Source organism: Lagenorhynchus albirostris, chromosome 15 (assembly GCF_949774975.1).
Source record: "Lagenorhynchus albirostris chromosome 15, mLagAlb1.1, whole genome shotgun sequence".
Lineage (NCBI taxonomy): Eukaryota > Metazoa > Chordata > Mammalia > Artiodactyla > Delphinidae > Lagenorhynchus > Lagenorhynchus albirostris.
Window position 1 is genome coordinate 3795483 of NC_083109.1, and position 12736 is coordinate 3808218.

The window sequence follows — 12736 nt, forward strand, 5'->3', positions numbered from 1 at the left end:
GCAGGGCCTCTGTGGGGCATTTGCAGGCAACCCAATACCAGGCTTTAATGCATCACCCTCCCTACAAGGGCTGCTTTTCCATGACAATGACAAAGTGACGACAGGACAATCCCGGGGAGCAGCAGCAAACACTTTCTGAGCGCTCAGTGTGAGTGACGACTGAGCTAAGTGGTTTAATTTTAGCAACCCTGAGAAGTGAAACATTATCTCCATTTATAGTTGATGACTCAGGTTCAGAGAGGTTGAGTGACTTGTCCATGGTCACACAGCTTGGTGAGGCGCCCGGTCACATCTCAAACCCAGGTCAACCTGATGTCGAAGACGTTGCTCTCAATTCCCTAATTCTATACCCTTGGATGAGTTACTTAACCTGGGTACCTCCTTTCCATCATGAGTAAAAGGGGGCAAACAGCATCAATCAATCACCTGGGGGTCACATGAGCCAATATACATGACAGCGCTTAGAACAGCGTCCTGCACACAAGCGGCCGAGTGTGATGGCCCTTGTTGCCATCAGCATCATGATAAAGGTCAGTAGCTGCTAATACACTGACCACAGCCCAAAGGAATGAATCGGCCCTGCTTTGGAGACTGGACATGGCCCTGTACTTTTCCATATTTTTGTCTGCTGTATTTTACTTTAAGTGAAGCCATGCATTTAATTTCAATTTATTTATTAAGAAGCTATCACTACCCTGAATGAGAAACCCATACCACTTGCTCTAATTAATGAAAATGAACATTACTCCTAAAACGTTTTCAAGTTGTGTACACGTGCCACCAGATAACATCATCTCTCCCACCCCAGGGGCTCAGGACCTCTGGGGCCAGAGCGAAGGAAGAGGCCCAGTGAGGGATGGAGCTGCCACCCATCACCACAGACTACACACTGACCAGAGGCCCAAGGCTTCTCCTACAGTGCAAACCCCACTGTGGCTCCAACCAACCGCCCTCGGGGAAGGGCTGCCCTCGGGGAAGGGCTGCCCTCGGGGAAGGGCTGCCCTCGGGGAAGGGCTGCCCTCGGGGAAGGGCTGCCCTCGGGGAAGGGCTGCCCTCGGGGAAGGGCTGTCCGGCCCAGCCCTCTCTCTCTCCAGCCTATCCCGGCTCTGACCACATCTACCTACAGCTCTGCCAAAGTCCCATGGTCTTTCCTACTCCCAGGCCACCCACAGCAACCAAAGTCCAGCCCGTGGGCTGTTTGCAAATAAAGCTTGCTAGCACCCAGCCATTCCTTTTCCTTGGCACATCCTCACCTGGCAGAGGTGAGACCTTCCTAGCCACAAAGCCAATGAGATTTACAGCCGGCCCCTTACAGAGAAAGCAGCTGACCCTGTTCTCAGTCCTTGCAAGGGTCCCTCTGCCTGCCAGGACGCTCTCTCCCTCACTCTCTGGCCGGACAAGCTCTACTCATCCCTCTACCCCAGCTGGGCTGTCCCAGTCTCCAGAGCCCTGCAGGGACGCAGCCCAGGGGTCACCAGGTTTGCTCACCTGCTCACACCCACCAGGGAGGAGAGACCCAGACACATTATCATCACAACCCCAGACCCAGCAGCACGTCTCACCAGGAGAAAAGTCCTTCATGCAGATCTGTGATCTCAACAAACCAACTCTGGTCTCAAGAATCCATCCCCAAATCAAGAGCGTGGACAGAAAGCACCTGAGGTTAGAGGGGGCGCTGACGGGAGCAGAAAGGCTGCCAGGGAGGGGCGCCAGTGGGAGGCGGGGTGCAGCGGCCCGCGGAAGGGAGGCTCCGCGGTCAAGGGCAGTGCTGGGCTGCTAGGACTCCAGGTGGAAGGCAACGCTTCAGCTGGCCGTCAGAATCCCACCAACCGCTGGCCCGACTGAAGTCAGATGGTGGGGGACACAGGGACACGGCGGTGACAAAAGGGTCTCTGCAGGAGAGGCCAGGACTGTCCCAAGGGCCACAGCCCTTCAGACCCCCAACTCCTATCGTGTCTCCAAGCTGGGGTGAAAGTGGAGAGGGACAGCCATCCCCAGGGAGAGTAGGGCATGCCTCTCGGCAGGTGCCCGCGAAGGCCAAAGGGATGCCATGGCCGGGGCAGCAGGGGAAAGCGCAGGTATGAGTGGTGTCTGGGGAAGCAGCAGCGGAGCACAGGTGCCCCCCTCAACCCCCGGCTCTGAAACCAAAGAGCCAGCCAGAGAGGCCCTGGCCAAAGAGGCCCGTGCACACGCCCGAATTTCTCAGCCCAACACCGTGGGGACGCAGGACACGTCGCAGCCGCCACGCCGGGCCTGGCGATGTTTACAGCTGCAGTTCTACGAGGGAGCAGGCCTCCTGCCTGACGGCCAGGTTGCCTGGAAGGTTTCTATGAAAACACTGCTAACAGGTCAGAGCGAGCAGGGGGTAGAGACTTCACAGCACACAGTTTCTGTGGTGGGTTTGTGCTTTTCCTCTTCTCCATCCCTCCCTCACTCCCTCTCTCCTCCCCTTCCCCATACCTGACAACTGCCCTGGTCTATTCAACTGAAATCACAAGAACCACCACCACGGCTCCCACCAAGAATCACTCAACGTGGCAGACGCTGCCCTGGGCTCCTCCCACCCTGCAGATAACCCGATACAGGCCATTCTTTTCTCCATCCTGCCCTACTGCCTTGGGGTAGCTAAGATGCTCCCAGACATCGGCTTCTTTGGAGAGAATTTTCCCGCTCAGAAGTTCGGAGGGAACAAGCAAAGACACCCCGGGAGGAGGGTGGATGGTAAGGGACCCGTGACCATCTGGAAGCACCTTCATCCACTGCTCTGCCGGACTTGGGAAGATGCTGGAGAAACACCCAGCAAACATTTAAACTCAACCACGTGGTGGAGCGTGGCAGGGCTCAGAGCACGGCTGCGCCTCTGAGGACGGTCTTCTACCACGGCTGCTGCCCAGCTCGGGCTGGGGACCTCAGTCGCCACCCAGGCGGATGGCCTCCTGGGAGCAGCTCAAGCCCGGTGTCCAATCAATACCTGCATCGTCTGAAGGGGTGTCCGAGGACAGCGTCTCATCCAGGGAAGCCTGGTCCGTCCCAGTGGCCAAAGGGCTCCCCAGCTGGGCTTCCGCCGAGGTCAGCGGCTCCTGCTTGGGAGTGGAAGGTTCACTCTGTGCAACTCGGGGATCTCCGTCGGGGCTGCACGCCTTGCTCTCAGCGTCTGCAAGGAAATTCAGCTGTCAGCTGAGCCTGACTCCCTTCCTACCTGCTTTCATTCACGCGCGAAGTGACTTCCTGGGAAGTACGCTATCCCAGGCCTGGTGTGGTAGCCTGCACGCTCTCGCACACCCTGGGGATCCCTTTCCAGAGCCTTCCTAAGGCAGCACCGAGCGTCACAACACCCGCTGGCCTCTGCACCACTTCCAGCCTGCGCGCTCTTACTTCGACAGTGCCCCCACCCATGTCCTCGCCTTTGTGGTGCCCCCGACCCTCGGCCTCTGCCTTGTGGCTTCGGCCAATGGGAAGTGAGCAGGTGTGACGCAGCAGCGGCTTTAAAAGTACCTGCCCATTCCTGCGCATCTCTCCTGTACCCGGACCTCCCCCTGAGGACAGGCCCAGCCAGCCTACTGGGGATGAGAGATGGCAGGGGAGGGGAGCAGAGCCAAGGCGCCCCCATCCTGCCAGCCAAGGCCACCATGACAGGTGATGACGAGCCCTAACTGCTGCCCATCCCGGAGGTGCTGGGTTGTTACTATCGAGGCTACAAATTACCTTTCACCTCAGCACCCGCCATCCTACCATGAGTCCCCCGTCACACAAATGCTTCTCGTTTACTGGGTCCAGCATTGTGCCAACGGTGTAAAGACGGAGATTAACAAGACAATCCTTACCCCCCAGGTGGCTCAAACTGTGGGCGGCCACACAGCTGGCCACACGTGGCACTGCCAGTCCAACAGAGGCACAGAGAAGGGCTGAGGCGGGAATCAGGGAGTCCTTGGTCTAGGCAGGTGGCCATCTCAGAACGGAGGACACCAGGCTCCCAGTAGGGCTGAAAGGAGGACCCGGCCCTCCCCTTGCTGGGGCTCAGTGGCTGGAGCCTTTGAGGGTCTGGCCTTTGACTGGTTGATCACCTTGGGTCATATCTTAGTGCTGCGGGGCCGGGCGCTCAAGAGCATAACAACTGGTCCAGATCACACAACCAGAGTGGCAGGTCCAGGCAGGGAGGCTCAGCCAGCCGATCGGGCTCAGCCTTCGGGGACACAGCTCACAGCCCAGTCCATGCAGCACCCACAAAGCCCCCGGCTCACCCCTAGGCCCCACGGCCAGGTCACCCAGGCCGCCGCAGTGCACCGTGTCAGCGTAGGCTGCACACGTCCACACGGCTGGGAGGCAGCAGCGTGGAGGAACCAGCCTTGCTTGGAGGCAGCGGGGAGAGGAGAGATTTATTTCAGAGCCGGGGGTCCGTTGCTTAAGTCAGTCCTGGCTCCTCCCTGCTGTCAGGTAGCAGTGTCCCTTCCACTCCCCAAAGTGCCCCGGTGGGACAAAAGGTGTAAGGTCACCCTCTCTACCCATCCCACCCCACAGCACAGGGGGTTTCTTGTGCCCAGGCAGCAAATGTCTCCAGGCCTCAATTTCCTCTTCTATAAAATGGGGCTAATACTCCTGGCTTCGCAGAGTCAGAGTGAGAATTCAGTGAGTGAACGTCCATAACGCATCTGGCATGAAGCAAGCACCACGCATGTGCTTGTCATTACCCTCACAAAGGGGAGAAGGAGGACGATGACAAGGGTGATGGTCTGGCCACTTGGCCTGGGCCCCTCGGCCCACGTGGTATCAACAGGGCCCTCCCCACGCCCAGGACTCAGGCCAGGCCTGTGACGTGACCCTGCAGGGGACGTGCACTTGTAATCACTGTTCACCATCTACCGTCTGCTGCACGCCCCCTAGCGGGGAGGGCAGAACGGCAGGAGTCTAGAGACTTGGGTCTCGGAAGATGCCATCTATGCAGCCATGTCACCTGGCCTGGGGGGTGGGTCTAGACCAGGGACCGGCTACCCTTCCCCAGAAAGAAGCGGATGGCCAGTATTTGTATTTTAGACTTTCTGGGCCACATGCCACAAATCCATGCTCCATATTCATCTTTGTTGTTTATTTTTTACAAAAGTCCTTTAAGTTTAAAACCATTCTTAGCTCAAGGGGGCTTTAAGAAAACAGACCTTGGGCCGGATCCGACCAGCAGTCAACCAACCTCCACCCAGGAGAACACCAAGACACAAGCCAAGAGAAGCCACCCAGTGGACGCAGTGAGAGGTCACCAAGCTCAAAACGACAGCGTCTTGGACCCTCTCATGACTGGTTTACTCATACTTGAAACACAGCTGTGACAGTCTCTGCCGCCAGCTTACTTGGCCGCTGGTGACGGAGGTGACAGCCAGCACTGACTGAGGCTGTGCACAGCTAGAGACACAGCACGGCTCTGCTGGTACCATCTCACCTGAACGTCACAGCTCCCCGCCCCCCCTTTACAGATGGTGACACCGAATCTTAGAAGCGGCGGGTCATTTTTTGCTGGTGACGATCCCCGTTGTTAGTAATAACGGCATCTCCATCGTCATCAATGAAATGGTCAGAACACTGAAACTGCGAGACCCAAAGGTCCCCACCCTCCACCCGGGCTCAGCAAAGGCTGCACCCGGACGCACAGCCCCGGGATTCCTCCACCTACTTTTACGTCTTAGCGGACTTGCAGGACTTTTCTGGGCTGTGCTCAGAGCTCCGGCTCATAATCATGTTCAGTGAAAAGTCACAGTTCTCAAAATAGCCTGGGCGGCAGGGTCGTTGCTAAGCAATGCTGGCAGGCAGGGCGGGGGGAGCTGTGGGCAGCTGGTCCCCTGCTCCTCTCACTATACTGTGGGCGCTCCCTCCCGGCCGGGCACTTCCGAGGGCGGCAGAGGGGAGCCGGGGCCAGAGGCTGGGTTATACGCGGAGCAGCCACGCTGAGAGGGGACATGCCCCAAGCAAACACGCACCCCGCACGCACACGCCTTCATGCACACGCACGCACACACCTGTATGCACACGTACCCCGCACGCAAACGCCTGCACGCACGTGCATGCACACACACACAGCTCCTGGCGCTCCTGCCACACAGAAGCCACACAGACTTGACTCGTCACTGCCAACTGCCCCGAGGACAGGGACCTCATGTCTTTCAGGTCACGGAACACAGCACCGCGGTAACAGCCACCTCCTCCTTATATCCAGTGATAGAGAATGAAAGTCCTTAAACTATTAAGGCAAAGCCAAGCAGACACATTGAGGAGGATGGAGTAAAGTCACTCAGGGCACACACGGCGTCCGGACAGAGAAATGGGCCAGCTCCTGTCCTCACTCATCGCATGTGGGCCAGGGACCTGGTGCAGGGGCTGGGACACCAGCCTGCCCTCGCCTGTCACAGATGTGTCGCTGGTCAAAGCTGTGAAGACGGAGTGAGAGGGAAAGGTCAGCTCCCGGTCCCTCATGCAGACCTGGCCGCATCTCACACAACTCCTAACCATACTAGTAGGGTCCTTCCTCGATCCGGCAGATTCCCAGACCTTCAGGAACCAAGGATAGGTCAGAGGGGTTCAGAAAACGCATGTGTTCACAGTATCACAAAATAACAACCCCCCTGGAGAGCGGGGAGGGCAAACCCATGCCCTAGACACAGGCTCACCTCCGGGACGTGCAGGCTTTCTCCTGCAGGCCCGTCCACAGCCGGCTCACTCAGCCGGCTCCTGACCGCTTTGTGGGCAGACTCCAGGGGGCTGACCCAGGGGCGTGTCCATGTGCACGCGTGTGCACACCTGTGCAGGGCAGAGGACCTTCCTGGGTTTGGCCTGGCCTAGGACGTTCAAGTGTGAGTTCCTGAGGCTGCTAAGAACTGCAGGCAGCTCTGGGAGGGTCTGTGGCCCCAGCCTGTGGGGGGCCTCTCTGGGCCCCTCGGTCAGTGTCGGAGGCTCGCTCAGCCCCCCAGGTGCCCCCTGGGTGTGAAGTCCAGGCTCAGTGCGGGGGAGGGGGCAGCCAACCACAGGGGGGCACTCCTGGCTACAAAGCCGGCCAGCCGAGCTGGGCGCAGGTGGTGGCGATGAGGATGATTCCCGAATCCAAGCCAGCGGCCATCTCTGAAGGGGGAGGGGGCGGTTCAACTCCCGGGGCCACGGATCAACCCAGCAGGAGCCCTGCTGTCCCACCTCCAGGACAAATTCGGGACCGACAGAGGCTGACCTAGAGCTCGACTTCACCCCAGTGAGAAAAGGCATTTTCTCAGCAAGTGCAGGACAGAAACAATCGCTCCAAGAGGTATGCACCCCAGGAGCCTGTCGGCAAACACTCTCACATCTCCCCTTACCCCTGTGCGTCCATTAGAGGTAATACAGTTAAGAGTTTAAGGGAGATGAGTGGGTGGTGAGCCCACACCCCTGCCCCCTCCCCCAGACCCGGTCCCTTCCCAGGGGCAACGCCTGCTCCCTGCTTCTAACACGCACCCCCCAGCGGGAGCCCCACAGGCTCACTGCAGACTCAGCCCACCTGTCCCGTGGCTGCCCGGGGTGCCACGGCCACAGGGGTGCCTGTCACCCAGCCGCCTGCTGGGGAGTCGAATTCTCTCCATTCCGTCCATGCTGCAGGGAGAGGCAGGAGGACGCAAGACCCTGTCAGACAGCCCCCCCTTTCTCACCTCCCCTAACCCGCACCCACCTTCTCTTTCCTCCTCCTCGGGGTGCCTGCTCCTTCCCCCACGGGGTCCTGCGCGGGCTGCTCCACTGGGCTGGAAGACGCTCCCCAGCCTCCCATCACTCTCTGCTTCTCAGCCTTGGTGCACCAACGTTGGAAGCAGCTGGGCTTATAAACTCCGGACGCCTAGGTCCCACCCCCAGCACCTCTGATTGAAGAGCTCGCCAGGTGACCCTAATTGTAGCAAGTTCTGAGAAGCAGCCTGTTGACTCCTGCTATTAGACCCGCTCCACCATCACCTCCCCCCAGCCCCGGACCAGGTCAGGGGCCCAACTCACCTTCTTCAGGTGCTACGTGCTTTCCTTCACCGTACTCAGCTCAGCTGTGATTTTGTATTGATTTGTGGGATTCTCTAATGTTTGTTCCCCACGGGACTGTGAGTTCTGGGAGAAAGGTATTTTGCTCACCTGTATCCTCAGCAGCTAACACAGACCCTGGCCCCTAGCAGATGCTCAGTAAAATGGTGCGGCGTCAGTTAACGAGCGCATGGTCAATTCTTGAGCAAAGAGACTGTGTTTCAGGCCCCTCCATTTCCTGGTCCACAATCACTTAGCCAGAGAGAAAGAGTGATCTAAAGTCAGGGTTGGCAAACTACACCCTGGGGGCCACATCTAGCCCACCGTCTGTTCCACAGAGCCCCGAGCTACGAAGGGATTCTACCTCTTTAAATGGCTGAAAAAGAAAAATAATACTCGATAGCACATGGAAGTTATATGAAATTCAAATTTCAATGTCCCTAAATAAAGTGTTACCAGCACCCAGCCAAACCCACAACTTTGTGTAGTGTCTGGGGCTGCTTGTGCCTGATAACAGCAGGGGTAAGTATGGACCTCACAGCCTAAAATAAGCTACTGTCTGACTCTCTCCAGAAAAGGCTCGCTGACCCCAATCTAAAGCAGGTGGGCCGGCGTGAGATCTCCCCGCCAAACACGGAAGCCAGGAGAGCCGGCCCCTGAGCGCGTCAGCCACGGGCTCACCCCATCAACTCGGCGGCCGGCTCTCGGTACTGAGGCCCCCAGACAAAATCGTTTTACAAAGATTCAGAGTTTAGGAAAGGAAAAACCGCCCTTCTCCTGGAAGGTTTTCCCTTTAATGATTCACCTATCGCTTTATCTTTGACGGGAATCAAATCCATGTTTTCCTTCATCAGTGATAATATTTTTAAAAACAGATGATAAACAGACCTTCATATTGTTTTCATTTTCCCTCCTCCCGCCCCAAGAGTTAAGGTAAGTTTTGTTGGCAACATATTCAAAATGCCAGAGTTTGGAGCTTTTTGGTTCCATCCAAATTCACACAGTCCAGATCTCCATCTCGGCAAAGACATTTTCCCAAATCTGAGTCAGCCTGGAGCGTCTAACATCCGAACGTCACAGGACTTGATACCAAGTTTTTTTTACAGACAAAGTTTGATTATTAGCACTAAGCAATTTCCCACGTATGCTTCCCATGAAAACAGCATCATCACCAAAGTACTTTTCCCTTTGCATCTAAAGAAGAGGAATGACCACAAGGGCCCTACCAGACGCGGAGCACGTTATAAATCCGGATTCACGGACTCCATGGGCTCCCTTTCTACTTCCTGACACCTGGGCCAAATGACAAAGACACCAATAATGTTTTGAGGCTAAAAGGGAGACAGGAATGCCATTTATTCACGTGAGCCTCACAGAATTGGCTCTGTGAGGCCAGGTTCTTTCAATCAGGAGGCAAGCGCTTGGTCCAGCTCCAGAGAGACCTGCAGGCAGCAGTGAGGTTGTCTGAGACCCCACCACCCCTGGCAAGCTTTAGGGTCTCAGAGAACTGGAAAGCATGAAAGTTTAGTGTCAGGACCCAAGTCCTGTGCCTCACGCCATCACCAAGGGAGGAAGATGGGCGAACCCAAGAATCCTTAAATTAATTGTGTGAGTGATAAAACCTGGTGCTTCTGAAAGATGCAAACAAGGGCGGCTTCGCAGACACCACGGTGACGAAGGTTTCTGGACCAGAGTCTGAACAGCATCCGGGCCCTCCGGCTGCGTGACGCAGGGCAGCTACCTCCCAGGCCCTCCCATTGCTCACCTGGAGACCGGGTGATAACACCACACCCAGTCACAAGGATGCTGTGAGGACAAAAGGTTGAAGGCGGGTAGAACGCCCAGCAGAGCACCCAGCATATAATTGATCCTTAATAAACGGTAGCTGTAACACTAGGTGGTCATGGGGAACAAATAACTCACCCGAATCCAGGATTAAACTCTGAATATGAAAAAACAAAAAACCAGGACTAGCCACTAGCTTCACCCACACCCAGCTGGGGCGGGAAGCCACCCCTCAGCCCCAGGGCAGGTGGCTGCACTCAGCTCCACGCCCCATGAGCAGCTGACTCTTAGACTCACCGATGGGTCCTCAGAGGCCCGGGGGCTGAGCCGTGGGTCCTCACTGGACCCACGGAGGCCTCATTCAGGTCCAGGAGCCACAGCTGGACACCGGACTCCTCCGACTTCCACGCCACCCTGATGGGCTTGCTGGACCCCCGTGAGACCCCCAGCCCGGCCCGGGGTGGCCCACTTACCCTGCTCCATCATCTCCAGGAGCCCCTTCTTGATGAGGTCCTCCCGACCTTGCCTGCTGGCCATCTTCTTCTCCAAGGCTGCACACACAACACAGACATCCAGGTGAGTCATGGGCAGAGCGCCGCAGGGCCCCGCCCGAGCCCGGCCAGCGCCACCTCCAGCGCAGGAAGACAGCAGAGAGGCAGCAGGTGACCGTGGGTTAGGGGCCCCCAGGTGGGGCTGTGGTTCAGGAACCCGAGCTCCCCCCTAAGCAATGTGCTGAGCAGGGCAGAAGGGAGGTACCGTGAGCACTGTTTAAGGCAGTGGCTTGCGTGGCTCATCTGAGAAGCGATGCCCCGTGTACCACCCTCTCTAGGCTCCCATCCCCACCCTCCGCCGACTACGCCTTCATTTTCCAGCCCAAGACCTTGTCCCCCAAATACCCTGGGGTGCTTTTCTGCGGTTCTGTTTTCACCTGCTAAATACATCCCGACCGCCCTTTTGTCTGTTCACAGACCAGCCTTCTGTCCCACCAGAGGCTCCTCCGATGAGCCCCAGGTTCATGCTTTCAAAGAATGTGCCAGTAGGGACTTCCCTTAAGAGCCCGCCCGCCCGCCGATGCAGGGACACGGGTTCGAGCCCTGGTCCGGGAAGATCCCACACGCCGCGGCGCAGCGAAGCCCGTGCGCCGCAACTGCTGAGCCTGCGCTCTAGAGCCCGCGAGCCACAACCACTGAAGCCCACATGCCACAACTACTGAAGCCCGACGCCTAGAGCCCGTGCTCCACAGCAAGAGAAGCTGCCGCAACGAGAAGCCCGCGCACCGCGATGACGAGTAGCCCCCGCGCGCTGCAACTAAAGAAAGCCCATGTGCAGACAACGGAGACCCAATGCAGCCAATAAATAAATAATGTTCCTTTAAAATAAAAAGAAAGAAAGAAATAGTAGCTTTAAAAAAAAAAAATGTGCCAATCGAACAGGAAGGAGGCGGCCGGGCCCCGATCCCCCTCCACCGAGCCCAACGTGCGGAACGAACCTCGTCAATTCCTCCTTTGGAACAGCCCTTCCAGCCCCCTCATCCCAGGGCAAACCCTCCAGCGACTGGCCCCCTGCCCCTGCCTCTCCCCTCCCAGGGGCCGGTCTCACTCTGCTCTCCTCCTTCTCCCTAACTGTCCAGAAAACAATTTGCCTGCAGTAGAATCCAATTTCCAAACACGAACCCATGACACCCCTCAGACCCTCTCTTTGAAAGATACGGACAAAGTACCGGCTATAAGCCTGGATCACAAAGGGCCCTGGGTCACCCACATGTATGAATGCCCTGCCCCACGTGGGAACGAAACAGCCGCTCGAGTAGCAGAGCTTAAAGTCTAGTGGCCAATGACAAACAGGCAATGACCATGAAGTTACTTATTAAAAAATATTTACTGAGCACCTACTGTGTGCCGGGCACAGGGGAGCAAGACAGGCATGGACTCTGCCTGAGAGCCAGAGCTTTGGGACAGATGACAAACATCTGGGCAAGTGGCATCAACCAGAACCAGAGGGCATGGGGGCAGGGCGTCTGGGGAAACGCAGCTGCTTCCCTGAGGGTGTTTACGCTGAGGGATGAATACAGAAAACCCAAACATACCGGGAAAAAGACAACTGGGGGCAAAGGGAACATAATTTCCTTTCTGAGTCCAATTTCCAATCCAATTTCCAGGTACCAGCAGTGTGGATAAAACTGAGAAACGGAACTCTGGCTTTGGGAGGTGCCGCCCAGTCCAAAAACAAGAGGCGAGCAGGACCAGGGTGAAGGTCTCCAGGACGGAGGGACCGCGCTGTGACCAGTGCTGGTGGCAGCCTTGGTAGCACCCTGCTCAGATGCACTGACTTGTAGTCCTCCCAATGACCTGAAGAGGCAGTTGCCAGGGGCTGCTGTCTGCAACTCAGGACACCTGTCCCCACGGCCCAAGCCCCCCTCCCCTCCTCCCAGAGCAGGCAGGGCTCAGACGCCACTTCCCAGACTTCAGGCTTCCGAGAGCCACCTTCATGGTGTCACCGGTCCCCACTCTGCCCAAACCACTGTCTGCATTGTTTTGTTTTTATTTTCCTCTCTCTAAATCATCTTTATTTTTACTTCATCTCATCCTCACCAAGGATGCCTGTGAAGACGGGGATTGGATAGGCTGAAATAAATAACATCCCACACTCTGGGGGGAAAGAACGGTTTAGCATAAATAAATGAAATGCAGCGCTATCTGCAGAATTCCAAATGCCTGATAAAGGGCCCAACGGGGATGCCTGCCTGAAGGCAGGGATGCTGCAGGTCTTAACCTGGAGACCCTCAGTCCCCCGGCAGGGCCCGCACAGCATCCTGAAAAACTCACAGGTTGCTCCCCGCAGCCCAGTGCCAAGTGGGCCAGGGACACAGGGTCCCGAGAGCACGCAGCTCACCCTCCAACCCCACGGCCCAGAGAGCATCAGGGGCTCCCCAAGGTCACAGAGGTCA

At 57.1% G+C, this 12736-nt stretch overlaps 1 protein-coding gene across 1 annotated transcript in view; it reads right to left on the bottom strand.

The window, feature by feature from the left end:
• PHACTR3 (phosphatase and actin regulator 3) overlaps positions 1-12736 on the bottom strand; it is a 216503-nt gene that overhangs the window by 82856 nt on the left and 120911 nt on the right. The window contains exons 3-4 of the mRNA XM_060123136.1: positions 10263-10340; positions 2972-3154 (exon numbers count right to left, since the gene is read on the bottom strand). Of these exons, the coding sequence (XP_059979119.1) occupies positions 2972-3154; positions 10263-10340 (261 nt within the window). The remainder of the gene's footprint in view (positions 1-2971; positions 3155-10262; positions 10341-12736) is intronic.